General features: G+C 33.3%; 3 protein-coding genes and 2 non-coding genes across 6 annotated transcripts; 3 read left to right on the top strand and 2 right to left on the bottom strand.

The window, feature by feature from the left end:
* The first annotated feature begins 2109 nt into the window (after window positions 1–2109).
* Window positions 2110–5456, top strand: LOC107481017 (uncharacterized). The gene is made up of 11 exons (XM_016101218.3): window positions 2110–2605; window positions 3059–3161; window positions 3445–3458; window positions 3552–3770; window positions 3976–4047; window positions 4245–4331; window positions 4426–4464; window positions 4545–4649; window positions 4726–4888; window positions 4990–5099; window positions 5199–5456. Exons 1-11 carry the CDS (start codon window positions 2384–2386, stop codon window positions 5283–5285), a joined length of 1221 nt encoding a protein of 406 aa, XP_015956704.1. The 5' UTR covers window positions 2110–2383; the 3' UTR covers window positions 5286–5456.
* Window positions 5457–5721: 265 nt separating this feature from the next.
* LOC107481015 (sucrose synthase 5) lies at window positions 5722–10135 on the bottom strand. 2 transcript variants are annotated; one of them, XM_016101215.3, is made up of 15 exons: window positions 9847–10135; window positions 9609–9763; window positions 9325–9517; window positions 9107–9225; window positions 8793–9009; window positions 8478–8573; window positions 8222–8395; window positions 8012–8128; window positions 7738–7904; window positions 7402–7626; window positions 6733–7299; window positions 6507–6645; window positions 6286–6383; window positions 6094–6120; window positions 5722–6004 (listed from the first exon to the last, which is right to left on the bottom strand). In XM_016101215.3, exons 1-15 carry the CDS (start codon window positions 10090–10092, stop codon window positions 5989–5991), a joined length of 2556 nt encoding a protein of 851 aa, XP_015956701.1. In that variant the 5' UTR covers window positions 10093–10135; the 3' UTR covers window positions 5722–5988. The 2 variants fall into 2 exon arrangements, with proteins under 2 accessions (XP_015956701.1, XP_015956702.1); XM_016101216.3 differs by having other exon boundaries at window positions 6094–6117.
* A 1109-nt stretch (window positions 10136–11244) lies between these two features.
* LOC127745940 (small nucleolar RNA Z103) lies at window positions 11245–11346 on the top strand. Its single transcript, XR_008007564.1, has one exon. It is a non-coding gene; the product is annotated as a small nucleolar RNA Z103 (small nucleolar RNA).
* A 78-nt stretch (window positions 11347–11424) lies between these two features.
* Window positions 11425–11518, top strand: LOC127745939 (small nucleolar RNA Z103). The gene has a single exon (XR_008007563.1). It is a non-coding gene; the product is annotated as a small nucleolar RNA Z103 (small nucleolar RNA).
* Window positions 11519–12092: 574 nt separating this feature from the next.
* On the bottom strand, window positions 12093–13164 carry LOC107481019 (glutathione S-transferase F11-like). Its single transcript, XM_016101219.3, has 3 exons — window positions 13018–13164; window positions 12780–12828; window positions 12093–12621 (listed from the first exon to the last, which is right to left on the bottom strand). Exons 1-3 carry the CDS (start codon window positions 13162–13164, stop codon window positions 12176–12178), a joined length of 642 nt encoding a protein of 213 aa, XP_015956705.1. The 3' UTR covers window positions 12093–12175.
* Between the last annotated feature and the right edge of the window lie 13236 nt (window positions 13165–26400).

The following is a 26400-nucleotide window of genomic DNA, read 5'->3' as shown; positions in this document are numbered from 1 at the left end:
TAATAGTGAGAACATTCTTAGGTAAGTAATTGGTGTTCTTTTTTTCTTTTTATATTCAAAGAAAATAGATTTTTTAAATTTTTTAAATATTTGAGAAAGTAGAAGATGATTTTTTTATTATTAATTTTATAAGTGCGACAAAAAAATATAAAACAAAAAATATTAAAAAATTAGAGATCATACTTTATTTTTTCAATTGTTATAAAAAAATTTGAAAAAATCACTCATTTCGTGAATAGTATTGTGATATTGTCTATTGAGTAAGAAGTAAATTCTTATTGTGATTTTTAAAATTCACGCAATTATTTAATTTAATCACTGATGTTCCAATTTAAAATTCTTATTGTGATATTGTTCTAATTTTAAACTTCAAATACCATTGCTAACTTAGTTATTAAAATGTTGATGTTGTTCTTTTTTGTTATACTAGAATGTTCCAACAAGTAATTGACGTGACCAAATTATAATTAAACTCAATTAGTCTCTCCCTAAATTTGGATAATTACATAAATATTAGGGACTACTATAAAAATTTTCTCGAATAGGAGGAGTTTGTTAGCTTGAGAATTCTTTTTCAGCATTTAGTTATTCATTTCCTAAGGCACCTTAAATAATTTATTCCATCAGATAAGTGGCATGAAGGTCAACGAGAGGATACACAGAAGGAGTTGCACCCAACAAGAGGAGTTATTGAAGGAGATAGAGCCAAGGCATTTCAATTACAGGTTGAAGTTTTTCATCTCAAGCAGAGACTGCAATCAAAACTTTCCATGTGTAGTGAAAAGGTAATTTGATGTTTAATGTTGGTAATGAATTTCAGGAAAAATGCATCTTCAAAAATGTTTTGATGGACAGTGTATAAAAGTATGCATTGAGCCGCCAGCAAAGACGCAGTTAATGAAAGAATTAGAAATATCATGGAAAAATAAAATAAAATAAAAAAAGTAAAACATCAGCAACTATTTACGTATATTCCATAAATATCTGATTTTGAAACAATAATCCAATGTCATTGACTTATTGTGAATTTGGACTTTGTCAGCAAACACGAAGGAGTCAATTTTCACATGATTCGTGAAGCTGTCTATCACGGGACCATACACCGTACCATTCATCATTTACATTTTCTTTCTCAAATGCGTCACTCGCTTCAACAAGCTTTTATAATATAAGCTTTGAGATTTACACCATAATTGTCTTACCCTATGGTATCTTAGACTCTAATTAGTAAAAAATATAAGGTTAATTACATTTCATTTTTTCATTTTATATTATGTACTTATGTGTTATGTGTATCTTGATTTCCGAAAATTATCAACTACATACTACTATAGGAAAATTATCAGGTGTACCCGGGAACATCGGTGTTCCAGTTGTTTTAACCGTTGATTTTAATTAATATATATTATATATATATTTTTTAATTCAGATCAACAGTTAAAACAACTAGAACACCGGTGTTCCCAGTACACCTGATAACCTTCCCATACTATAATGGAAGCCTATAAAAAAGCGGAGTTTAGGTCCCTTTGTTTTACCAAAGTGTTCACACTTCACAGCCGGTTTATTTATTTATTTATTATTTTTAACATAGCTGATATCAAAATTTATTATACAAGTCACAAGATAACCTTTTTCTTTTCCTGAATGGCTCATATGACAACTTTAATTAAGCTCTTGTGAGTCATTGGTTGAGCAAATATTAGATAATAAATTTATCAATTAATCTGGATGTAGTAATAATTTTTGTTAGTTACAAGAAGCTGCAAGCAGGGAATGAATGATTTTGATTTTGATTTTGAGTGTAGAGTTGTGAAGATGAGGTAAGGTGAGTGCACAGCACATGCTTGATGAATTGATCACTCAAACATTGCAGAATGCAGAGTATCAAAGTGAATAATAGGGAACAATAAGTACCATCAATTTAGGAACCAACATAAATATACAAGTTGAAAAGAACATGACAAAATAGCCCAAAGATAGGTTCACGGGTCACTAGACTATTAACCTCTTTCTAGTAAAATATAAGAGTGCGAATCCCACTAGCTACATGCCAACAATTCATTTCATACTATATATTTCAACAATATTATTTCTTTATTGCAATCCATTTATCTTTAAATTTCTGTACTCTCAAGTCTGAATCTCCATCTATATTTCATTATTCTCATCACAGAAACTAAAGCATTATTTATCAGTTTAGCTTGGCTGCAAAACATAATTGCTATAGCAAAAAAGTTTATTAGCTTTCTATTATTACCTTCTAAAAGGTAGCTTAAAATAATGACTATGAGCAAAGTGTGGCACATATATAATTAGCTCAACTGTTCACATTATTTGTGTATAGCAACAGGTTTAATTACTTTATCATTCATTCACCTTCATGGACTCAGCTCCCTGTAGTTCTTGGCTGCAAGCCTTGTTCTCTCTCTTGGCATTGGTTTGGGTCTTGAGCTGTTGTGGAGGTGTTCGTGGAGGGACCACCCCAACAAAAGTGAGCAGCTTCTCAAAGGTGGAGGATGCTGTGAACTTCCACATTTATTATGGCCAGACCTTCAAAGTCATTAAAAATGCTATTGATGGCCAGAGCTACCTTCTTCTCCAGGTAATTCATCTTTCTGAACATTTTTCTTTTCATTGTCTTTGAACTCGTGTTAAGATTGCACTGTATCCTTAAGATTTGTTTAGTTTTCAGTTTACAAGGGTAAACAATGACATGGAAATGAGAGGGAGGTGAGGTCCTTAACATGAGTGATTGTGTTTTTTTAATCTTTACCAGCAAAGTCATTTGTAGATGAAGATAAAAGATTTTTTTAAAAAATGACATTGGCATAACAAAAGAAATAGATAACACTGATCTGAAAATACTCAAAATAGATGCTGATGAAGGAATAGCTTCTCATCTTTTGGGGAACATATGAGTTAGGAATTGCACTCTTTTTCTTTCTTTTTTTCCTTCCTTTTATAAGTTTACCATGTGTGCTGTATTTTCCCTGCTAATTAAGCTGTATTTCTCAGCTACTCATTTTCTTCCATCACTTTGCTGTGTCATTGGCAGAATAATTCAAGGATTGCATCAAGGACTAAATACTGCACCTCAAGAATCAAATCATTTGTCATTCCATTGTCAAACTATTCTGTTGATACAGATTATTTTCCAGGTATATACCCTGCTTATCTCATTCACCTTATGATTTCTCTTCTTAACTGGGAACCAAAATGTTAAGCATAAAAAGGTAACACATCATTTGATCTACCAGCAAACTAATGCAGTACCCCTTTCATTGTATTTGTCAATATTAAAAAGATTTTGCAATTCATTTTAGCCAATTCTTATTGAATCATATACTTAAAGGATGTCTTAATACAATAATGCTTTCTTTTACCTTTGTTGCCCCTAACTTGTTTGTCATTCTTTTCTGTCTGCTGGGATTGGAACTCAAGTTTCCTTCTTAGAGGTGAGAGTCTTTCACTACTCCAAGTTTACATGTTAAACTTCAAACGATCATGATAGAAGGATTTTCATCTAATCTTTCCCTTGTTTAGAGCAGATTTTAGGTTTGCTGGAGAGCTTGAAAGGCATAACAGCAGACTCAGTGGCTTCTCCATGTGTCTTGAAATTGCGTCAAGAAGGGCAGATTCAAATATTAAACAGAAGTGATTATCAACAGATTGCACAGTTCTCAGCACACTTCTATAGTGACACTGATCAACAACCAGCTTGCAACTTTGCAACTTTTGTTCCCTTTGTCGAGGATACGCCTTTGCAGGTAAGCACCTGAAGATCATGCACTGGCTAGATTTTCAACATCCAAAAGGACAGAACAATATATTTTTTTTTATACTTGGAACAGTGGACATAGGGTACCAGGTTAGCTTGTACACCTGGTTATTGAAGAGAGATGTATGTACTTATGATAATGAAGATTTTCTTTGCCTAGAATGTTTGAAAACTAACTGTGTTTACTTTGATAGAGAGCAGAGTGGATCAAGTATATTGGAGCTTTTGCAAATGTTGAAGCCAGGGCCAATCAAGTTTATGCTGCAGTAAGAGCACTCCTCTGTTCCACCATCAGTAATTGTTTATATATCATTATGAAGAATATTTTTTCTCGGTAAATTTTTGCTATCATCAGTAACCTGTAGACAATGTTTAAAATGAAAGCTACAGTTGGATAATACACAATGTTTTCATGATTTTATGAGATATATTGCTCTGACGAAATGGTTTATCATTTGTGTAGGTTAAGGAGAATTATTTGTGCATGGCTAAACTCACAACGAATCGAACATCATTCAAGCCAACAGTAGCTTGGATGAAGTATGATAATGTATGTATCAGTATCACCAAACTCCAGGACACACCCTTTTATCTGTCATCTTCAAACTATATATAAGGAGCTATTGAGTATTTTATCTTTTCAGGGTGTTTGGTCTTTTACAAAGGAAGCATATCAATTGAAGGTATGAAAGCATTGCTGTTAGATAAACAAGCCTTTAACACTTGATCTTTTTTAATTTTGATACACAAACTATTCAAGCAGTATGTAGAAGATGCAGGAGGAGAGAATTTGGATGCTTCTATAAACAAGAACACTTACAATGTCACTAATCCTGATGATGTAGAGGAACTCCATGCCATCTTATGTGTAAGTTTATTATGATTATGTGATAATTGTTTGTCATAATTCTTTATCTTTATCTATGATTTTTTTTTCCATGTAGACCGTGGAAGTAGTCATCGACGAAACATTAACTTCTGATCCAACCAACTACATGCTATCAACATTTATCCAAAATTTAAACATTGAAGATCGTTCTTGTTTTTCCTTTCTTACAAACACAAGCCTATGGAGATATGACAAAAGGATTCAAAATTATACAATAGGTAACTACGAAGTTATAAGTTATAACTTGTTGCATTTACCTCACTAATTTAAGCTACTTGATAACTAACTAACTAACTTTCCATGGTGCATGTATATGTAGATTGGTATAATGGAGCATTGGCCCAACCTCAATTGGTATTAGCAGATCTAATTGAAGTTTTATTTCCTACCGGAAATTACAATATGACTTACTTTAGGAACCTTGCAAAGGTATGATTTCATTAAATTCTTGAGAATAAAAAGAGAATTTGCAAGATGGTGTTTGGTATTCCTTCCCTAACTCTCAAGGTATTTCCTGTCTTCTTGCAGGGAGAAGCACCTATAAACATTGGTCCTGAAATGTGTGATAGGAATACTTCCACTACAATGGACCCTACAGTAGTAGCATGTGGATGATTATATCTCAAATCTCAAATTACTTTTTTCTCTTAAAAAGAAATATAGGATCTATACGTTTTTTAATTATTATTATTTGTACTCAGCAATGAGTATCGATAGTTCTATACACAGAATGTAATAATGCCACTTTTTTGTTTGGTACCATTTTAACTAAAAAAATTGAACTTAAGACTATTGGTTATGAAATTAAAGAACTTACCATCTTGACTAATTTTAAGTTAATTATCATTGCATATTAATTGTTTTAAAACTATAATATAACTAAAAAACTGTATTATTAGGGTAATTTAATTTGTCTGATGTATAAAGAAATAGAGTTTAAAGTTTTTCTGTTGCTCCATCCATTCATGTCATTCTCTTCCAACAACAAAGAACAAAGGCTCGAGAGTTAAATAATTCTTTTATTGAGTTTTCTCACACAAAGGCCAAAGCAAACTATTTGTCACAGAGAAGCAACTTTTATTGAAACAATTTTGAATTTGTAACGATTACAGAATATTATTTAATTATTATTAATTTTGTAACTATATAATGTATAAATTTTATTATCTTATTTAATAATAATTAAACTCTCTTTTTTATTTTATCAACTTTCGAGCTTAATTCAACAATTAAGCATTAGAAAGAAAGACAGACACCAACATCCAGCACTGACAAGAAGAAGCATTATGAAGCACCCTAGCAATTGCTCCACTTGGTGTTATGCTCCAAATAAGCTAAAACGAAGAAAGAAATTATTGAGTTGATAAATAAAAGAAAATCATGAACTTTTCAAGGACTATATAGCTATTATTAAGTAACTTACCTTTGCAATTTGGACTGTGAACGTCTGCTATAGCAAAAACAAATAAACTATATGTTAGCTTGGATTAAATGAAAAATCAATTTCTCATAAAGACATTATACACATCTTGAAAGCAGAAATAATTCAAGTGAAGGAAAATTTTTTTTCAGTTACTTCAGTGTGAAGCTTTGTGTGAGGTGCTGATTGTTATACCTAGTTCCTTGTTTCTTCATACTCTGCTGCTTTGGCACTGGTTGAGGTGGTGGAGGAGGTGGTGGAGGTATATCACTTGGAACCGGTATAGTCTTCACCTGTGACATTTAATTTGGGACATCAGAATTGATAGTCATTCTTGATCATAAGATTATATTAACTATATTAACTATTAGTAATTATTATGGATGTGTTTCAAAGGACTAAGCACATTGACTTACCAATTTTTTTAACATAAGATTGTAAAACATCTGAATGTATCTCTTCTTGGCCTCTTTTTGCTCATTATTCACTCTCCTCCAAAATGTATAAATGTTTCCCATATCCAGTAATTTGTTTGCATAGATCTTCCAGGTATAGCTACAAAACAAATTCATCAAATTTTTGAGATTATGATTTTACATGTAGGTGTATTATAAATGTTAAATTGGTGTGAGTCTTGTTTACCATTCGTCTATGCGCTGCAATCCGGCTGCAGAAACCTTGTCCCAATATGTTGAATCTACTTGGCATTTTTCAAAGAAATCAGCAATTTTGTTGCTTGATTCTTCTCCATTAAGGGGATCAATATGGAAGCCAGAGATCCCATCTACAATGATTTCAGCTGGACCTCCTTGGTTGGTTGCAAAAGTAGGCAAGCCACAGTTCATTGCTTCAATGACAGTAAGGCCAAATGCTTCATACAAAGCAGGCTGCACGAAAGCTCCTTTCGTATCAGCAATGAAGCGGTAGAGCTCGCCATTTCGATATCTATCCGTCTGTGCAGCTATCCATCTAAATTGACCCTTGAGTTGGTACTTTTCCATCAAATCATGCATCTTTCTTATTTCTGCCATTTCCTCCCTATCTTTGGATTTTGAAGGGTCAAAGAAGCCTCCTACTATGACAAGGTTCACCAGGTTTCTCAATCTCTGGTTCTTCCCATACCATTCGGCTAAGCCGGTTAAGTTCTTGACAACATCAAACCTTGCCATTGAGAATATGATTGGTTTTCTTCTGTTTTCTAGATACCCACTGTTTCCATAATAATTTCAGCATAAAAAATTTGTAATTAAGGAAGAATATAGTGATTATTATCTGAACACTAACTATAAGAAGTGGCAAGTAGTCACTTACATATGCTCTTTGTTATCAACTTTGCTATATAATAGTTCCTCAATGGCAGCATTAAATTTAGTGAGTCTCTTGTCTTTCTCTGTGTTAGGAAAATAGACAGATTGGTCTGCTCCAGGTGCAGCTATGTTGAACTTGGGATCAAATACATTTATACCTGAAACAACCCTGCAGAGCCCTGGGAGTGTAAATGCTGCATGACTTTCATATTGTCCAGGCCTATCTTTGCTGCAAAAAACAAAAACTTTTTGTTACAAACTTATGTATATATTCTTCTTGATCTTTGAGTTCTAAGTTATGTAAGTGAATTTTCTTTTAATTTTTAATATGGATGCTAACCTTCCTGCAATTTCCTGATAGGTGCTGGTTATGATGAAATCAGCCGCATTCATTGCTACTGTATCGGCCATGAATTGACTTGAGAAATGATACTTGGGGTCTAGTTCTTTCCACTTGACATCTGAATCTTCATACTTAGTTTTCTCTAAAGCATGCGCTATAGTTCCCTGGAATTCAAGCAAAGACTTAAGGAAATTATTACATAATGTAATAAAGGACATCATTGAAATTAAAGAGAAGTTGTCAAGGACAACTTAGAATAAGGGATAGTGACCTGAGTTATCCCAAGTTTGTTAGCCATAAGAGAAGCTACCAAATTTCCATCAGTGTAATTTCCAATAATAAGATCCGGTTTCCCTTCCATGAAGTCTAGCACCTTGGCTGTGGCATCCTATCATCATGAACCAAAGAACTGGTTAGGTGGAAATTTCATCATAACAAAACCTCCCAGCTTAAGATTCATAAAAGATGTTGTTACACATGCCTGAGAAAACCTCTCAAGATAAGGATAAATATCAAAGCGAGAAACCCATTGACGCAAGACTCCATTATCAGTTTGGAAAGGCACGCGCAGAATGTTGGAGTGCTTGGTATCAATGATTGGTTCCAACTCTTGGTTGCATTTGGTTCCTTGAGCATTTGGTATGAGCCTTGTGACCTGTCAAGTTCAATAGTATATTTGCATGTGTGTTTTTTAAAAATTAAGTTAGAAACGGATCACTTTTTTGTAAGAACCTTACCACAAGAATCTGAGGCTTCACATTTAGCCCTTGTTGCTTAATTCTCATAAGCAACTCTGCCTCCAAAGCTCTCACTTGATCCAATATGTAAACTACCTGTTCCAAATAGCAATAGAACAAAAGTTGTTATCCATGAAAGCAATCCCAAAATTATAACCTTTTTTTTATTTAGCTTCTTTTGTCAATAATTAGTATTTTTTAACATATGATAAAGTCATCAAAACTTGCTTAAATTTTTTATTCTCAAGAGCTTATCAAATTATCATAAAATTTACAAACAAAGGCTTTTAAGTAACTAGAGTCAAGAACTGCTACCTGTCCACCAGTGTCTGGCAATCCAAGAACATCAGCTTGGCCAAAATAACCATGGATGGAAAGGATGACAACATTGAATATTGTGGGAACTCTGCTGAAGAACTTCTCAAGATTCACTGGATCTGGAGCTTGGAGCACTTCTGACAAAAATCCCATTGTCTCCTTCACTCTTCCTGCAGTGTCTCCCCATCCCTTCTCAAATCCCCATTCCTTAAGCCTGCATTCAACATTGGTATTGATAATTGAGTCAAAAATCATGTTCCTCCTATATAATAATATCTAGGAATATAAAGGGGTTGTTCTGTTCTGTTTACCTTAGCTCAAAATCTTGGTAGGGAGCATCCATGGGAGTTGCTGAGAGATATGCATTAGCCACAATAAGTGCAAGCTGAATCTTTGCAGCAGTGTTCAGTCTCTCGTTCAGCATCAGTTTCTGACAATTGTAAATGAAAAATTGGAAGATACATAAATGTCAAAAAAAAGTATATGTTTTATGGATTTTAAAAGTTTATGTTGTTGTTCTGGCACCTACTTCTCCTTGATGATTCAGTGATAACAAGTAGTCCACTATAGGCTGTGTTTTTGACAAATTGCCACTAAACTTTGATGTTAAGAACTTTGAGACAAAATGGAGTCCATTTCCGATCGAAGATGGTAAGGTTAGACGGGGAATGGGGAAATCATAAGCTCCAAAATCAGCTTCGAATGAGTTTTCATCGTTTGCCCTGTGACATAGACCCCAGTTAACCATCAAAACAACAAAGTTGGTCAATGGTCACATTGGTTAATTGATAAAAAAGAAAAAAAATTTGATACCAATTTTCATCATAGACCCGTTCCTTGAATTTGAGGTAGTCAGTGGAGGTTATAGCCTCAACTTTAAGGTCCTCAGAGTTGACTCTGACATGTTCCCAAACTCCAGGACTTTGCCTCACAGCAAACGCGACATATGGTGGATGAACAACAGCTTCCTGCATGCATGTTTCAAAGTTCCAGAAAGCAATCAAAGGTGACTTGTAAAGCAAGTTACAAGAAGAAAAAGGAATAAGCTAACCTGTGTATGGCTCAATATAAAGCCAAGATTGCCCTCCAAGACATGATCCCTTTCAGTCTTGTCATCTATGACTTGCTCCATTTCCTCCATCAGGTGATGGAGTTTCATTATCCTTCTTCCCTTCTCTAAGTAATTGGTAAAGCACCTCTTCATATGGTACCTACTCTGCCTCAATGCATCCGGCATGTTCTCCGTTATGGAATTCGTGCGCTTCAACTTCGGTGCTGAAGAAGCAGCAGCAGCCATTTCAACAAATAAAACAATGTAAACTAAGGCTTAGAAATTGGTATCTATGTCTTTGGTTGCTGCTCTAATGAGATGTGTCGCACTTTATATAATATATATACATTGCTACTTGCTAATGTGTGGGGATAACTTTTGTGGGTGGAATTGGGCCCACTAGAGGAGGTGTTGATTGGTGCAAGAGTTGGAGAAAGAACATTTTTCCAGCACAAACGTGAATATATTTTCTAGGATTATAGGTATCATTCTTTTCTTCTTTATGTCTCTTTGTGGTGTTGTGCTATAGCCAAAACATGTTTTTGTTTGTGGGGGTGTGTAAGCATGCATGAGAGAAAAAGAATCTAGTAAACTCTCATGTCCAAGCCATTTACTTTCTTCTTGATCTTATGCAAACAAATGGATACCAAATTCATATCAACCCTACTAATTATACACTAAAATCAACCATCAAAATTAATATACATTAAAATACATAATAAATATTAAAAATAAATTAAATTATGTTTGAGGATTAATTTTAATATACAAATAGTATTTTTTATTATTACAGTTGAGTCTCTTTCGAGATTTCCGTTGATCACATCTAGTATTAATTTTTATATTTTTAATTTTTTTGTATTTTTTTAAAAATAATTGGTTACAATAATATTAATCAGGCTCAGGCCTGTTAGTTATGGGCTAAATCCAATAGCTGACCCAAAAATGGTCCAATAGATCATTCTCCCTTAAACGACCCGCATCCACCTTTCAAAACCAGGGTTTCTTGAATTCAAAATTAGGGTTTTTGTTCGCCGCACCCTTCCCTCTATAAAATACAACACTGCTTCAGCTTTTACCCTTCACTTTCTGCACTCTTCTCAGTTATCTCTCAAAGGTTCAATCTTTCTACTAGTTTTCTTCCCCTAGTGTTCGCTTTAGGGTTCTGGGTTGGCATGTTTGTGCCGAATCACGCGTCAATTACTGATTACCATTGCCCTAATCGAGTTGGGCACTGAGTATGAGCTGACGCCACATCAATTCCTTCCTGCAATTTAATGTGCATTGTCAACCCATTGATTTTAGTTCCTATTGCAGAATGGGAAATTCTCTTCTTTTGTCAAATTTTATGTTTTCAAATTTGATTTTGAATCTATGTATTGAATATTGAGAGTTGGAATTGAAATGATGACACTTTCCCCATATGATCGAAGTTGATTCTAACTTTGCTATATACATAAATTCAGTCTTCTGAATTTCCAAGCCAAAATTCTGATCTTCATACCAACTCAATTTTTTTGTTTGATTAGGTTATATTTTTTATTTTTGTTTTCTATGCTAGGAACTATTTTTTAAATGATGGAAGTGATGATTATTTCCCCAGATGATCGACGCTGATATTACTGTGCGATTTTTTCTCGTTAGAGAAACCAAGCCAATTAATCTGATCCATCTTTTTAAATAAACACTTATTTACACACTTTAATTGTTGATATTAGATTTCAGTATATTGTTAATTATTTTGTTGCATTGGAGGAATCAAATAAGGGTATTTGACACTGAAATCTTTTTATATTTTGGTATATCTTAATACCCATAGAATTTATACTCCAGATACTTTAAAAACATAAGTTTAATGCTTGGATTTTAAAATCAGTAGAATTCAAGTTTGGCTCTTCTGTAATATCAATATCATATCCAGAATTAGGATTTTTTGTTATTGTTATTTATTTATTTTTATCATTTTCAGACTTTGATTCCATTGAACAGCCCTCTTTCCTGTGAAAAATCTAAAAGTACCTAACAAGTTAATTATGTAAGAAAATGTTGCAAATGAAGAAAAAAAAATCAATTTCACAAGAAATTCTGCCAACATTTTTATTCTGTGCGCCAAGTACATAGGAACACATCATCAAGGATAAAGCACATTTGACATCCAAACATGAAATTTCTGTTTTATTTATTGCTAGTCAAATCAATTTTGTGGATCATGATATTTTTGAACTAGGCTCATCTGTTTTTAACAAACATAATTAATTGGCACACACAAAAGCTTACATTTTATAAAAACATAAGATATTTATTATTAATAAGTTTAAACATTTCGTAATTAATGAATCAAATTCTTCAATTTTTTCCAAGCTGGCCTGCTTGCTATTTTCTGCCACCAAGCATTAACATTGGTCCTCTGAGTGATCAAGTGGCCCATCTTGGCATCCTCAATGAGATGATCGATCCCCGGAAGGTGACTAAGATCGGCCAAAGTGAAGGTGTCTCCGGCGAGATAAGCGCTCTCTGAGAGCCTCTTGTCGTAGACATCAAGCACCTTCTCTAGCTTCTGCTCAGAGCTATGAGCCAAAGCTAAGTCCCCTGGCTGACCCATCTTTGGAAGGATCACAAGTTGAAGCATGAGAGTGAAACACAAATCGTTGAAGTTGTGTGCTTCTACTTCAAGCCACTGGTCCACCATTGCTCTCTCCTCCAAGGTTGAACCTAATAGATTAGGACCACTCTCTGCATGTTTTGCTGCGTAGTACCTTACTATTGCCCTTGACTCTGCATGCAAAATTAAAATCTAATTCAATACATGGAAAATTAATCATTAGTCTTTTTCATATAATAACCTAAATCAGTAAAAAGGCTTTGTCACAGCTAGCTTAAAATAAAGGTCTAACTATTTTAAGAAAATAAGATCTAAGAGTGAAGGAACATACCAAAGAGTCTGAAATCCCCGTCTTCCACAACTGGTACTTGACCAAAAGGCTGCAAAACATAAAAGAACCACACTATTTATTTAGTATTTACAGAATAGCACGAGTAATTTCTTATTTAAAAATTCTCCAAATTTATGGCTATTTATCTTCTAAAAATATATCATGTACGTGTATATTTCACATCTATAATTGTGAGTATAATGTAACACGATCTCTCAATTATATGTTGACTGATCACCTGTTTCAGAAGAAAATGAGGTTGCTTTTGCTCTCCGTGATCAAGGTCAACATGGACAATTTCAAAGTCAACCCCTTTCTCTAAGAGGCAAGCTAACACCCTTTGAGAGCAGGCTGCTGTTCGTGGACCATATACCTTCACCACCATTTTCTCTATTTTTGTAGGCAAATTAAATTGTATATTAAGCTAATATGTCTTCACATCTTGGATGCCAGTGCTGAATATATAATGTATGGCCCTATTACTACTTCTACTAATAGATACTACCAAGTATACAAGTTACATTCTCCAACCAACCTGGGGGTTAACACGTGATGACGTCCACATTCGTCCCCATTTTTATGAATTGTATCAATTTAAAGGATTGAGATGTTCATAATTCATTACTCTTAACTCTCTTAAATAATCACATACCAGATAGTTTACTCTTGTCTTTTAATGAATTGTAATGCTTTTAACCGGAACGTATAGCAAAAGGTGATTAGATGTAAGTTATCGGTTATGTATTATATTTTTATTCAACGGCTTAAGCTTGATTAAAAGAATTGGTTTTCCGATAAATAAATTTTCACCAACAAAAATATTTGCCTACAATTACATCTACATGTCACGCATTCATGACAATTATTCTCACACAAATCAATTTTAGTTTTGTTACTTAAGCACACGCACGTCTAAAAAAGTAAAAATACACTTCTTATTCATTACTTTGGTATTTAAATTGTTTCCAATTAATAAAATAAAAAATTCCTATTAATTGTTAAAAAGATATTAGATCAACACAGAGGCGGAGCTTCACTAGGTCCATTGGGGCATGGCCCTTCCAAATTTTTTATAAAAAAATTAATAGTAATTTTTCAAAAAATAAAGAATGGTTGAGTTGGCTCAAATATATTACTATAATTTAGAATATTTAGGTTCAATTTCTATCGAATACTTTTATTGCATAATAAACACGTTCCTGATGCTTGCTGCTTCTCATTATAAAAAATACGCTTTGCTAAAAAATTTAGGTATTTTTTATTTATTTAATTTAATATTATTTTATATATTATTATTTATTTTATTTAATTTTATATGATAAAAAATATTAGAATATTCAATAAGTATTAATATTATTGTATTTGTATAAATTGATACATTTTTTAAGAGAAAGGATAATATTCAAGAATAAGAACATATAATTTCTACAATATCAATACCTGTAAATAGTTTTTCTATTTTAATGAATCACGAAGAAGGTGAAATACAACTTTCAAAAATTTAAAGAGTGCGTCTGATGAGTTTGACCTTAATTCTTTGTTACGAGATCCTGAAAAATAACTTTAAAGTTGACAATATCATCCAAACATCTTGACAATTATTCTCTATTTTATAGAACTATTTTTTATTATCTTATTAGTAACAAACTTAAAAAATAATTATATTTATAAATTTTATTTTGATATAAATATTATTATTAAATTTTTATGTTAAATTTTTGCCTCCTAAAATTTTGTTTCAAATTCCACCACTGGTCATCAACATATGGTGATTAAGATGGGAAAAAATGTACGTATAGTGAAATCGTTGTGAATTTATATTTCATTCTAAGGTAATAGACTGATGAGTCAATATATAGTGTGTGTACAAATTTATGTCATCAAACTATTTTTCTTTGAAGAAAAAAAGCTTGAAGGAATTTGATTATATTATATATGCATGTACATTTTCATCCACCGTTCCTTGTCTTACAATAATTATGTACTGCTTACCGGTGGTTGGGGATATGATGCATTGTTCTCTATCTGATGTGCATGATTTACAATTTTTCTCTGGATACTCTTGTTTTGTGATATTTATTTTGTTTTATTTTTGTAATGTAGATCAATTTAAAATGAGTTTTATTTTATTATTTTTTTAATTTAAATTAAACAATAATGATAATAAATTAAGATACTAATATAAAAGATAATTAATAAATTAGAACAATGATGCTTATTCTTGAAACTCTTAAGAATTTCTGTTTAATACTTTCAGTTTATTAACCCCACTTGCCATTATATTGTCATGGTTTATGGTGATTCTGTTTTTCCTTGTTTTTAATTAGGAAAAGTCTAACAATGAAAATATTAAACAACGTGAATAATAAAAATATTGAATGTTCATTTCACTAAGTGTGTGGATGGTTATTTTAATATTAAGATTTAGATGGTTAATTTGGAGGCGTAGTATGTTTTTATTTGATTAGTAGTTGTTTATATTGTTCAAGATGATCATTATTTACCTAACATTCCCTAGGAGTAGTGCTAGGTAGCCAACAAATAATATATAATATAGATATAATACAGAATAAATGTCAATCTCATGATAAGCGAGTGGAGTACACTTGCTTATCAATAACATACTTATCACTCTACCTTCTTTTCCATTCCTGGAGTAATTAATTCCATTCCCAAAATTAATTTCAGTTTCCTCTCAATCAAATACCTAAAAATCTCTCATCTACATTTAATTCAATTAAAATGCAATTTCAGTCCAGTGGATTAACATTCGAATATACTACGAAGTTAACCCGAGTGAAAGATCAAGCCTTTTCTCACCATTTCATTCCATCCATAACCCCACGACCGAGAAAAACGAAAAGACGCAGAGAGAAGAAATCTAGCAGCTTCGTCATTGGAGCATTCCATAGCCTTGTCTCCGATTCCTATAGGTATGTTATTTAGTTTCATGTTTCCATTAATTGGCATATTGGGACTCCATTATCTGTTGTTGCATGTGGTTGGAGTCGATGTTAATGATGAAAGTTTTGATCTTTATCTCACGTTGATGGGTTTGGAAAAAGAGAAAAGGGAAAAGCTTGAAAAAGATGACATTTTGGGGTAGAGATGAAGGGAAGGTATCAGAAAAGGGATTTTATTTTTTTTTTTTGTTTTCCGGTGCTTCTCTTCTTCACTAACACGCCGAAATGTGTTTTGTCCTCTAATCCCTTTTTCTTCCGCGCGATTCTCGCACCCAACGGTTTCAAGGTACTTCTCAGTTCTCACTCTCACACTCTCATCTTCCCTATATTCGCATACATTTACGTTTTTCCACGATAAGTAAAACCTTTTTTCGCTCGCTCGCTCTTTTCTCTTTATGGGCTTTGGACTTTGATTATCTGAATGCTTTTTCTGTTTATTGAAACTCATTGAATCATTTTTTTCGAACTGTTGCTGCCGTTAGAACTGTTTTCCGTTTTGCAATGTGCGCGTGATCATGTTCTGCATGTTACATGATCATGCTTTTGAACACTGTCTTCATTGTGTTTGTCGTAATGTGACTTCTCTCTTTGCTCATTATTAATACTTTCATTCGATTCTGATGCTAATCATTCTTCTTTCCTTCTCTGAAATCTTTGTTAATCGGGATTGTGGAGTCACTCGATAATTATGCTATAACAGACTCGTTTTGCAATGTGAATGACATGTTTTGATTATAGGTTATAGTATATAATACTCTTGAATTTTGATACTGTGTTAGGTGTAGTTTTTTATTTTTTGATTTTTATTTTGGCATAAAGTATTTCCTCTTAATTGATTATGGATATGGCAAGACACCATTCAAAATTTCTGTCTTAACTCTTCAATAGAATTTGGTGTGTCCTTCATGGATGCTTTTTAATATGACATCTATTTATAAAAAGCCTTTCTATCAATATTTCAATTTTCTATTTTTTATTAATATTTTATTCTCACGTATGCGGTGCGTATAAACGTGTATTGAACTGATTTTTTTTAAACAATTGAAAAAAAATGCTATGAACTTGTTTGGGTGTATTGTGATTAAGCATCAAAATCAGCCGATAGGACACAAGGCTAAGTCAAACCGTGATAAGTAGCCATGATTTTTCTGGTGTGTTACGGTTCCCTTGAGTTTTTATCTGTTCAACCATGGTCTGAATTGCTATTTTGTATATTTGGTGTTGTGCTTTCTTTCAAGTAGTTAATAATGTGACAAATATGAAGCAGCCATTTCGTTCAAGTTGCCTCGATATTTTGAAAGTCTCCACTGAAAAAACCGAGCATCGCATAGCCCTGTCTCCGACTCCTATAGGTGTGTTATATAGTTTTATGTTTCGATTAATTGGCATATTGGGGCTACATTATTAGTTGTTGCATGCGACTGGAGTCGATGTTAACGATGAAAATTTTGTTCTTTATCTCACGTTGATGGATTTGGGAAAAGGAAAAAACTTGCAAAGATGACATTTTGGGCTGGAGATGAAAGGAAGGCATCAAAAAAGAGGTTTTTTTTCCGTTTTGATAAGCATCCATGATTTTTCTAGAGTGTTACGGTTCCACAAATTTTGAGGCGAAGGAGTAGAGCAAAAACGAAATCGCTTTCATTCTAGCTGTTTCAGGTACCGTTCATTTTTTTTCTTTGTCAATTCTACCATGAGATAGAAAACAAATATGAATAAAGTATTTTTTTATGTCTGTCACTTAGATTATATATTTTTTAATAGTTGACTGATTATGGTAGTTAACTATAGTGGGAGTACATTAACAGTAAACTCTTAAAAAGTTGGACATGTAAATGGTATTTTGAGGGGCCACTGTGATAGTATAATGATAGAGCAAGATATGTTTCAATCATAGATGTTATACTAAGCAAAGTTGTTAGCGTATCTATGCTATTGATAAATATGTTGGTATGTTAATGATAAATTTAAGTGGGTTATCAGAGTATATATAGCAGTTGCTTGTGAACAGGTGTTCAAAAAATAAGAAGTAGGCATGGCTCGTACCAGGAGCAAAAAAAGACACACAAGAATAACATTTCCGAAAGAGGATCGCAAAAAAAAAACTGGTGGACCAAAAAAGGTACGTTGGATGGTTAGCGGTGAATTAACTATAAACTCGGAATATTGTGTTTTAATAGTATATGTTAAAACTGATATTCTCCTTCATTGTCACTTTGTGGTGATTATGAATGTTTGTGTAGAAAACACTGGTATCTAGGTGCTCACCATATTGCGTGGCTTCAGTTATGAAGCAATTAGGTTCAGATGCGGGCGCGGAGAAAAAATAATAAAGGTGCAGAACATGGGATTTGGTTGGCTGTAATATGTGCCTGAATGGGCTGTCAACCAAGATATGATGGTGGCATTAGCATCATCATATAGTCGGGATGAGAAGTCTTTGGTCGTCGGAACGAGAAAAATTCCCATATCGATTCAATCAATTGCACGGTGTTTTGGACTACCGAACCATGGTAAGCAATCCCCAAATAAAATAGGGAGAAAAGGAAAAAAAATATCCACAATACTCTTGTTGAGTATATGTTTTCGGTAAAATTAGCCATTAAATATTTGGACTGCATCAACTCATTTTGTGTTTGGCAGGGAATAGTTTCAAAATTCCAGAAATACCAGTAGAGCACCTACTTGTTAACAGCTTCACAGGAAAGACACAAGCAGATTTGAAAAGGGATGTTATCACATGCTCGATGCAGTCCGATGCCGATAGAATCAACTTCTGGAGACAGTTCATCATGTTGATAGCGAAGTGTTTCTTCTTTCCCTCGCCAAAGGCCACCGTTTCAGACATACATATACAGGCTGCCATTGATGTATCGAACCCAAGGAAGATATATTGGGCGAGGTACATTTATGATTTTCTAATTGAGGGAGTTCTGAGATTTTAGGATGTAGGGAAGAAGACAGTGGATGGATGTATATTCACATTACTAGTGAGCCATGTATTCCTAACCTTTGATTTGTTGTTTGTTATTTTATAGTATACCTTATTTATAGCAATTACTATAACAGATTATATATCTCCATGATAACAAGAATGAAGATTTAGGAAGATATAATGGGAGAGAACCGTGGATCAGAGACTAGTAGATTGCTGATCTAAAGAAGATGGATGAAGAGGAAAGCACATCTCACTCGATGAGGCATATGATAGATATATAATCTTTTAGTAGTGATAAGTGTGAATGATATGTTAATCGGATCACTTCTTTTAAGCTCTAACGAAAATAAAACTTATACTTTGTCCACTGTAGGGACTTCTAAATTTAATTGGGAAGATGTCTGGGTTACTGAAAAAGCAAAATCGTGTATCAAAGAGAGGATGCATTAGGAAAAAAGAAAGTCTAATAGAAAGACTCGTAAAGAAGCTCACACGGTAGAAGAAAATGAGACCGACATACTGGTTGGTCACGCATCACCTACTAAATTTGATGAACATCCTTCTAAAAAAAGGCAATTCAAGAATTTTTCAGTTTTGTTATAAAATTTTATTACTCTAACCTGCGTCTTTTTAATAGTATTATAGTATAAATATTTTTTAGATTTTGCGTCTTTTTAATCGTATATAAAGTTTTACCATGTATAGAGTAATTAATTATTTATCTAATTTTAGAAGTGTGATATTGATGCCGTAACTAGTAGATCTATCTTTAAAAAACTGTTGGAGCTACTTATCTTGAGCATGGCAATAGACCTTACACATGTAAATACATCTTTTTGTGTTTTAGCATTTATTTGATAACATAATAACTTTGATTACTATGTGTCATCTCCCTTATGTGCATAGCTAAATACTCTTTACTAAGCTGTTTTGGTTTTAATGTGCAACATGGATGACAGTTTCATGAGTGTTATTCCAATTAAATAAAGATCTAAGTAATGTCAATACTAGTTACTTTAAATAGTATTTTGAATAGCTAATTTTTGTCTTATTAGTTTGGATGTTATGTATGCCTAACACCTTATGTTATCCATGTGGTCTTATGGATGTTAACTGATTGGAATTACGGATGTTATTGTCCATTCTGTACTATACTCGGCACGAAGCAGCTTTGGGTAAAATTTTGAATTAAACTCATTTATATATTTGGGTGTACTAGATTTATTTGGTCGGATTATATTTGTGCTAGGTGACCCTTTTTTATTATTACTTATAGTTGTTCATCCTCCAATTTATTTAAACAAAAATTGTAGCTAAGATTCACAAAACGGATGCATTGGGGGGATAAAGTGTGTACGAACAAGACATGTATGGAAACACCCATAGTGGAGGAGACATTGGTTGACACGCCAATAGTAAATGCAACAGATGATAATGTTGATGAAGGGCCTTCCAAGGAAATGCAAGTTACTGATTTTCAGTTATAGTATGAAATTTTAATGCTCTAAACTGCCTCATTTTAATAGTATACTAGTATAATTTTTTTATTTGGGCATCTGCGTTGACATAATTAATCATTATATTTATTGGTATATAAAATTTTACCATCTATAAACTAATTTTAATACACGTTACCTATGTATAATATTGTGCTTAGGTGAGAAGGATGGCAATATTAGGGGTTGTAACTTGTAGATTTATCTTGAATAGGAGTTCGAATAGCTAATATTGATCATTTACATTGGGCTGTTATGCATGCCTCATACCCGATGTTATCTGTGTGGCATTATGGTTGCTAACTGGTTGGCACTGTGGATGTTACTATCCATTCTTTACTTTATTCTACACGAAGAAGCTTTGGATAAACTTTTGAATTAACATCATTTATGCATTTAAGCGTACTAGATTTATTTGATTAGATCAGATTTGTATCAGGTATCTTTTGTTATTATCACCTATAGCTGCTCAACTTCTAATTTATTTAAACAGAAACTACAATCAAGAGTCCCAAAATAGGTCCATTAGGAGAAATACTGTGAGTATGAGGAAGACATGTGCTAAAATGTCCAAAAGAGATGAGACAATGCCTGACACACCTGTTGAAAATGGAACAGATGATAATGTTGATGAATAACCTTCAAAGAAAAGGCAAGTTAGATGAATTTAACAATAATACGAAGTATTGATAATTATAATAGGTGCATGACATTTTATCTCTGACTTTTTCCTGCTTTTGAGGTGGAATGTTTAATCAATAATAGATGTTATCCATATAATCTTATGCTGGTTACACAACTTTCTTTATTTTAGTTCGTGCTCAGTTAATAGCACTTAATTGTTAAGATCACTCAGTTAAGAGCACTTAATTGTTAAGATCACTCAGTTAAGAACACTTAATTATTAATGAATGTGCAGGGAATCCGGAGAACTTGCAATGGTAATGTATGTTGCACCAGAGGACCCAGCTCAAGTTGACTTTTCAATCCCGTCATTCTCGCTTGGCATCATTCAGATGCACATACCGAACTCAACGTCGGAATCTCTGGTAACAAATGAAAAAAATGCGACTCCAGAACCCGAAACACCAGAAAACATAAGAAAAATAAAAGATGTGGTGGACACACTAATGCCATCTGGGGGTGCTGCAAGGCCTACAGGTGATGACATGAACAGGATATACAAGTGGGTGATAAATCGTAGGGGTGCAAAGAATACCATGCTCGCGTGGATTCGCAATGGTGATGATGTTCAGCTGCAGCGAGCGGACCTTCAATCACTGGGATGACATAGAAGAGTATGCGATACGTTAAGTGCAAACAAAAAAAAACTGTAATCAATTGCTGAGTATGTGTTTTGCATTAAAGAGCTATGAAATGCAATGCGTTTATTCTATTCAGGTGGTTGATTACTGTTGTGCCATGTTCAACGCTTCGAGCAACGCAAGGTTTTGCACCGATTTTTACTGTATTCCACTGAGACTAATGGTTAGTGCAATCTGTCCTTACCCATTTAATATTAATTAATACCCATAATTGCCTCGGTGAAGGATACTCTAAATAATTTCGTTAGGTGTTTAACTAATGCAGAATGGATTTGCAGGCCATAATACGATGTATCGGGACGAACACTGGTTTTGTCCCTGTTCTTAGCAGTTTCATGAGCCGCGGGCAGCACTGATTCGATGCAGGGAAGGCGAAACAAGTTAAATATGTAAGTAATTCATGTACTTACTTATCCACACACAAAATCTATTTTACATTACAAGAATGTGAAAAAAATAACTATATGCTAACATGCTTTATTCAACGATGAAGTGGTTTGTTCTAGTGTGTCGAGATGATCACTGGTAGCTATATGTACTCCACCGGCAGACTGATAACCTATGGGTGTTAGACTTCATGGACAATGGCCCACACTCCGAGCGCCGAGAGAAAATAGATAAATATATAGTAAGTGAGAATAGATTTGATGATACATTTTTTTTCGGGTGTTAAGGGTTGCCTTCCATGTATTTTTTTTATATTTTCCTCCCTAATTTTTACTATCTGGCTTGTCGAAAGGGCTTTCTTCTCCAAGAGTTGGCAGCAACTGTAGACCCGAATATAGTATTCACAGCTGATGGCTATGAGTGTTGCTATGAAACAAGGCTCCAAAAACAGCCAAATGGGTAAGTTTAGAGATGAAAACGAAGAAGGTTTAAAAAAATCAACCCACACAAAAATTTTAATATGTTGGCACGACTTTTTTTAAACTTTTTTTTTACGTGAGATTAATAATTGATGGTTTTATTTTTTAAATGTTGTTGTGATATTACATTCAATTTTCATTTGTTCGAACACATTTTTTTTAATGAGGAGTGCTAGGGGGCTAGCAACTTTTGTGATTTGTAGCTATCAAGTAGCCATGGATAATGTTTTTAATGGTGTGAGATTTCATTCAATGGTGTTGGATTACTCATTTTTTTTGTTGGTTACATGTTGGCCAAAATTTAATAAAGTTGCTGGCCCCTTAGACTTTTCCTTTTTTAATTGTATTTGATGGATTCGTTAGAACTTAAGAAGAGGGTTGAATCAAGTTAACTCAGAATTAAACTTCTTAAGCTCTTTTTTTGTCGAAACTAAATGTGCAGGAGATTTTTTTGTTTTGTCTCATACATCATATAGAAACAGAAAAGATAAGAAGAGAAAGAGGCCAACATGTATTCTGGTTCGGTTTTTATGTGCTATGAAACCTACGTCCAGTCTCCATCACAATTGTGGTAGAATTTTCACTATAATCAAACTGATTACAATCACCAATACTAATGAATTACAACATAATTCATCTAGTATCTTTCACTAAACTTTCTACCCCAAAGCTCAGCTTCCCAAGTGCTGTTCCAACTTAAAAGGAGAACCCAACCAGATTCAACTCACCACCAAGTGCTATTCCAATCTGACAAAGGAGAACTAATCCTAGTTCACTGAAACCAATTTATATAGAAACAATTCATTTGACTTTTGCATGCATCTCTCTTGCTTCTTCTATCATGATTTTTTACTCATATAATTACCCTTTTTCTCAAATACAGAAAGATAACATTAGATAGTCATAACAAAGAAAATCTAAAATGAAGCACAAATAGAAGAAAAAGAATACAGCTCAAGTATGTTTAGATGATGTTCTTGAATTGCTTTCTTTTTCTTGCTTTCAAATGTTGAAGTGAGGCCTCCTTTCTAGACTCAGCTTGCTCTTTTCATTTGTTCTTTATTGCCTCTTCCAATGCCTTGTACCAACAACTCGTTAGAACTGTCTCCAATAGTATGCAATCCTTTTTTCATTCTACTCCACTAACTTTACTTGTTGAGGAGCTCCTCTACCACTTCTGTTGTCCTTGTATTGCTTTGTTGCTCTTACATGTTGCATTTTACTCTTTCCTTTTTTTCTAAATGTTGATCCTCTGATGTCCTTGTAGTGGTGGCATTATCTTGTATTTTGTTTCTTTTTTAGAACCCCAACTATCCAGTAATAATGTCATATGTCCTTTTACCCTTTTCTTCTTTTATTTCAAACATGATTATATGAGTGTCCTTTCTTTTTACTTGTTTGACTGGACGGTGCTTGATAAAGATATTATGAACTTATACTTTGAATTGAAGTATTGAGAAAATACTTAAACAATAATGGACTTGCATCACAAGTATACACATTAAACTATAATTAGACTTTTAACTCAATAAATATTTGTTATCATAATTGTTTATTAAAATTAATCTTAACTCAAACAATATTTTAATAAAAAAAATTGAATAGGCTACAAATCGAATCACTTGTAATGGCTACTATGTCCAATTTTATTTTTAATTGATATTGTTAATTGCCTCATAAATGAGTGTTCCCTTTATTTGTGCTTGATAGTCGATATCCCTATTCTCCTATGAAGTCGTTTACCATGAAGGATCAACACGTTATAATTTGTAGAAATAAATATTATAGTTTGATTATAAATATCTAATAGCACTTTTTAGAAATCTATAAATAAGAGAATTTTGAGTTTTCAGTCCAACAAAATCTTCAACTTTTTCTTCTTTTTAAACTTTCAACTCCTTAAAGAATACTTTATAACTACCAATATTTCTCAACTCTATTATTTTTTAAATCTATACTTATATATTACCACAGTTATTAAATTCGATCAAATTAGATACGAGCAAGTTGGTTTGATTTAATCGGTTGAATCATCTATGTGCAAACCTTTACAAATAATTAAAAATCGATATCATCATTTTTCATATCTATGTTTATATATTATTATAGTCATTACATTCGACTGGATTATGTGTGAATAAATTGGTTTTTTTCGGTAGTTAAACCATGTTTATACATAATTCCAAAATAGCTATAGCGCCGAATCAAATATCTTATAATATATATATAATTGTGTTTTTACATGCATAAAATATCTTATAAGTCACTAATATTATATTGTCTTGAAAATTTTAAGTGTAAATTTGTTAGATAGGCCAATTCCAGAATACTATACTATGAAGAGTAGAACTTATCAGATTATTCTGCAATTAATTATAATTTACATAGACAATTTTCTCTTGGTCATCACTATCGAAATAGCGATTACAATTATATTCAGAAAGAAGTACATCAGAGTTTTATGACCATGTGACCCATCACGAAAATAGCCTCTAACATTCACCCTAGCTGCTAAAATCAAAGTTTAGGCGTTTGATTAATGCTAAAGACAATACAGCTAATTTAAACAGCCAAAAAAGCTATAATATTTTTTTCCAATACTTACACATCTATTGATGGAATATGAGCTATTTTCTTCCACTCAGTACCTACTTTTCTTCTACACTTTTTTGCTAAGTCAGGACAGTGATGTATCCTCAAAAGTTTAACATTTCCTGGCAATCCATTTTTGGGCAATGAGTTTAGTTTTGTGCATTCTTCAATCACCAACTCATTTAGCATACTCAGGTTTTTCATCTCTGGAAGGTGCTTTAGCTCTGGGCAAGAAATAATGTGAAGCTTCTCCAACTTTGGTAAATCACCATTAGCAAATCCAAACCAAGTTTCCAAATCAAGCATAAAGGAAACATACAATGTGCAAAGTGATGGAAAACCAACTTTGACCTTTCCATGTCCATAGAAACTTTCATAGATATCATTCACCCCAGTAACTACAGAGATTCTAAGGCTCCTTAGAGAAGGTAATACACCAAACTCTGGAAGCTGTTCACAGACACATTCCTCCAAAGTAATTGAGCTAAGATTCTTGAATGAAGGATCTGAAATCCATCTTGGGAATGTGGAGTTAAGGTATCCATAAATCTCCAAGAGTTGCAAATTGTGATGAGGCTGAAGGAACTCAATGACATCAAAGTTAACATCAACATCAAGGATATCTGATTCAGACCAACATAGCCTCAACCAAGTTAAATGTTTCTTGAGATACAATCTTGCTTGTTGAGCCTCATCACAAGATGTCACATTTTCAAGCTGTCGAATGCATAGCTTTCCACGAAGGTTGTTCAGATCCTTCAACTCAATGATCTTGCATCCGTTCTGCCTATTGACAACGAAGTCCTCGAAAGTTTGGAGAGAAACCAATCTTCCAATGTATGGAGGAACAGATTCAAAACACATGCCAGAGTCTGTACAGACGTGGCGCAAATTTACCATTTTGTACAAATTCTTGGGAAGGCTTTTGATGTAAGTTTGAAGAATCTTCAATGTCTGAAGGCGAAGCAGATTAGTGAGTGAATCAGGCAACTCTTTAAGAGGATTGTTAGAGAGATCAAGGTATCTTAGATGTAACAATCCACAAATGTACTCAGGGACAATACAAAAACCAATTCCATACAGAATCAACACCCTCAAGTTAGTTAATTTGAGAAAAACCATTGAGGTTAACTTGAACTTGTCACAGTAGTGTTGATCCTCAAGAAGTGTGTTGGAAGAATAGTTATAGTTTTGGCTAAACACAAAGAATGATCGAAAAACATTAGAATTTGGGAGGTTAGAAATTGTTTCCATTTGTGATTCAGAAAAACATGGCATGCACACATGATGCTCATGTTGTGGGAGATTATCCTTATCAATGCCACCATTTGAATTGTCAAAGCAGAAAAACCCTTTTGGTACAATTGGGAATTGATGATTGAACTGGTTTTCTATATCACCCCTTTGCAAAAGACCATCAAAATAGTGAGATGCTTCATCC

This window comes from Arachis duranensis, chromosome 3 (genome assembly GCF_000817695.3).
Source record: "Arachis duranensis cultivar V14167 chromosome 3, aradu.V14167.gnm2.J7QH, whole genome shotgun sequence".
NCBI classification, from domain to species: domain Eukaryota; kingdom Viridiplantae; phylum Streptophyta; class Magnoliopsida; order Fabales; family Fabaceae; genus Arachis; species Arachis duranensis.
This window is presented reverse-complemented; position numbering and strand designations above follow the sequence as displayed.

Coding starts and splice junctions, on each gene's coding strand:
- LOC107481017 (XM_016101218.3), top strand. CDS start 2,384: ATGGACTCAGCTCCCTGTAGTTCTTGGCTGCAAGCCTTGTTCTCTCTC. Junction 4,465..4,544: donor AGGAAGCATATCAATTGAAG/GTATGAAAGCAT, acceptor CTATTCAAGCAG/TATGTAGAAGATGCAGGAGG. Junction 4,650..4,725: donor AACTCCATGCCATCTTATGT/GTAAGTTTATTA, acceptor TTTTCCATGTAG/ACCGTGGAAGTAGTCATCGA.
- LOC107481015 (XM_016101215.3), bottom strand. CDS start 10,092: ATGGCTGCTGCTGCTTCTTCAGCACCGAAGTTGAAGCGCACGAATTCC. Junction 8,396..8,477: donor TGAAGCCTCAGATTCTTGTG/GTAAGGTTCTTA, acceptor TGAACTTGACAG/GTCACAAGGCTCATACCAAA. Junction 8,129..8,221: donor ATCTTGAGAGGTTTTCTCAG/GCATGTGTAACA, acceptor TCATGATGATAG/GATGCCACAGCCAAGGTGCT.
- LOC107481019 (XM_016101219.3), bottom strand. CDS start 13,164: ATGGTGGTGAAGGTATATGGTCCACGAACAGCAGCCTGCTCTCAAAGG. Junction 12,829..13,017: donor CTCATTTTCTTCTGAAACAG/GTGATCAGTCAA, acceptor TATGTTTTGCAG/CCTTTTGGTCAAGTACCAGT. Junction 12,622..12,779: donor CGGGGATTTCAGACTCTTTG/GTATGTTCCTTC, acceptor TTTTGCATGCAG/AGTCAAGGGCAATAGTAAGG.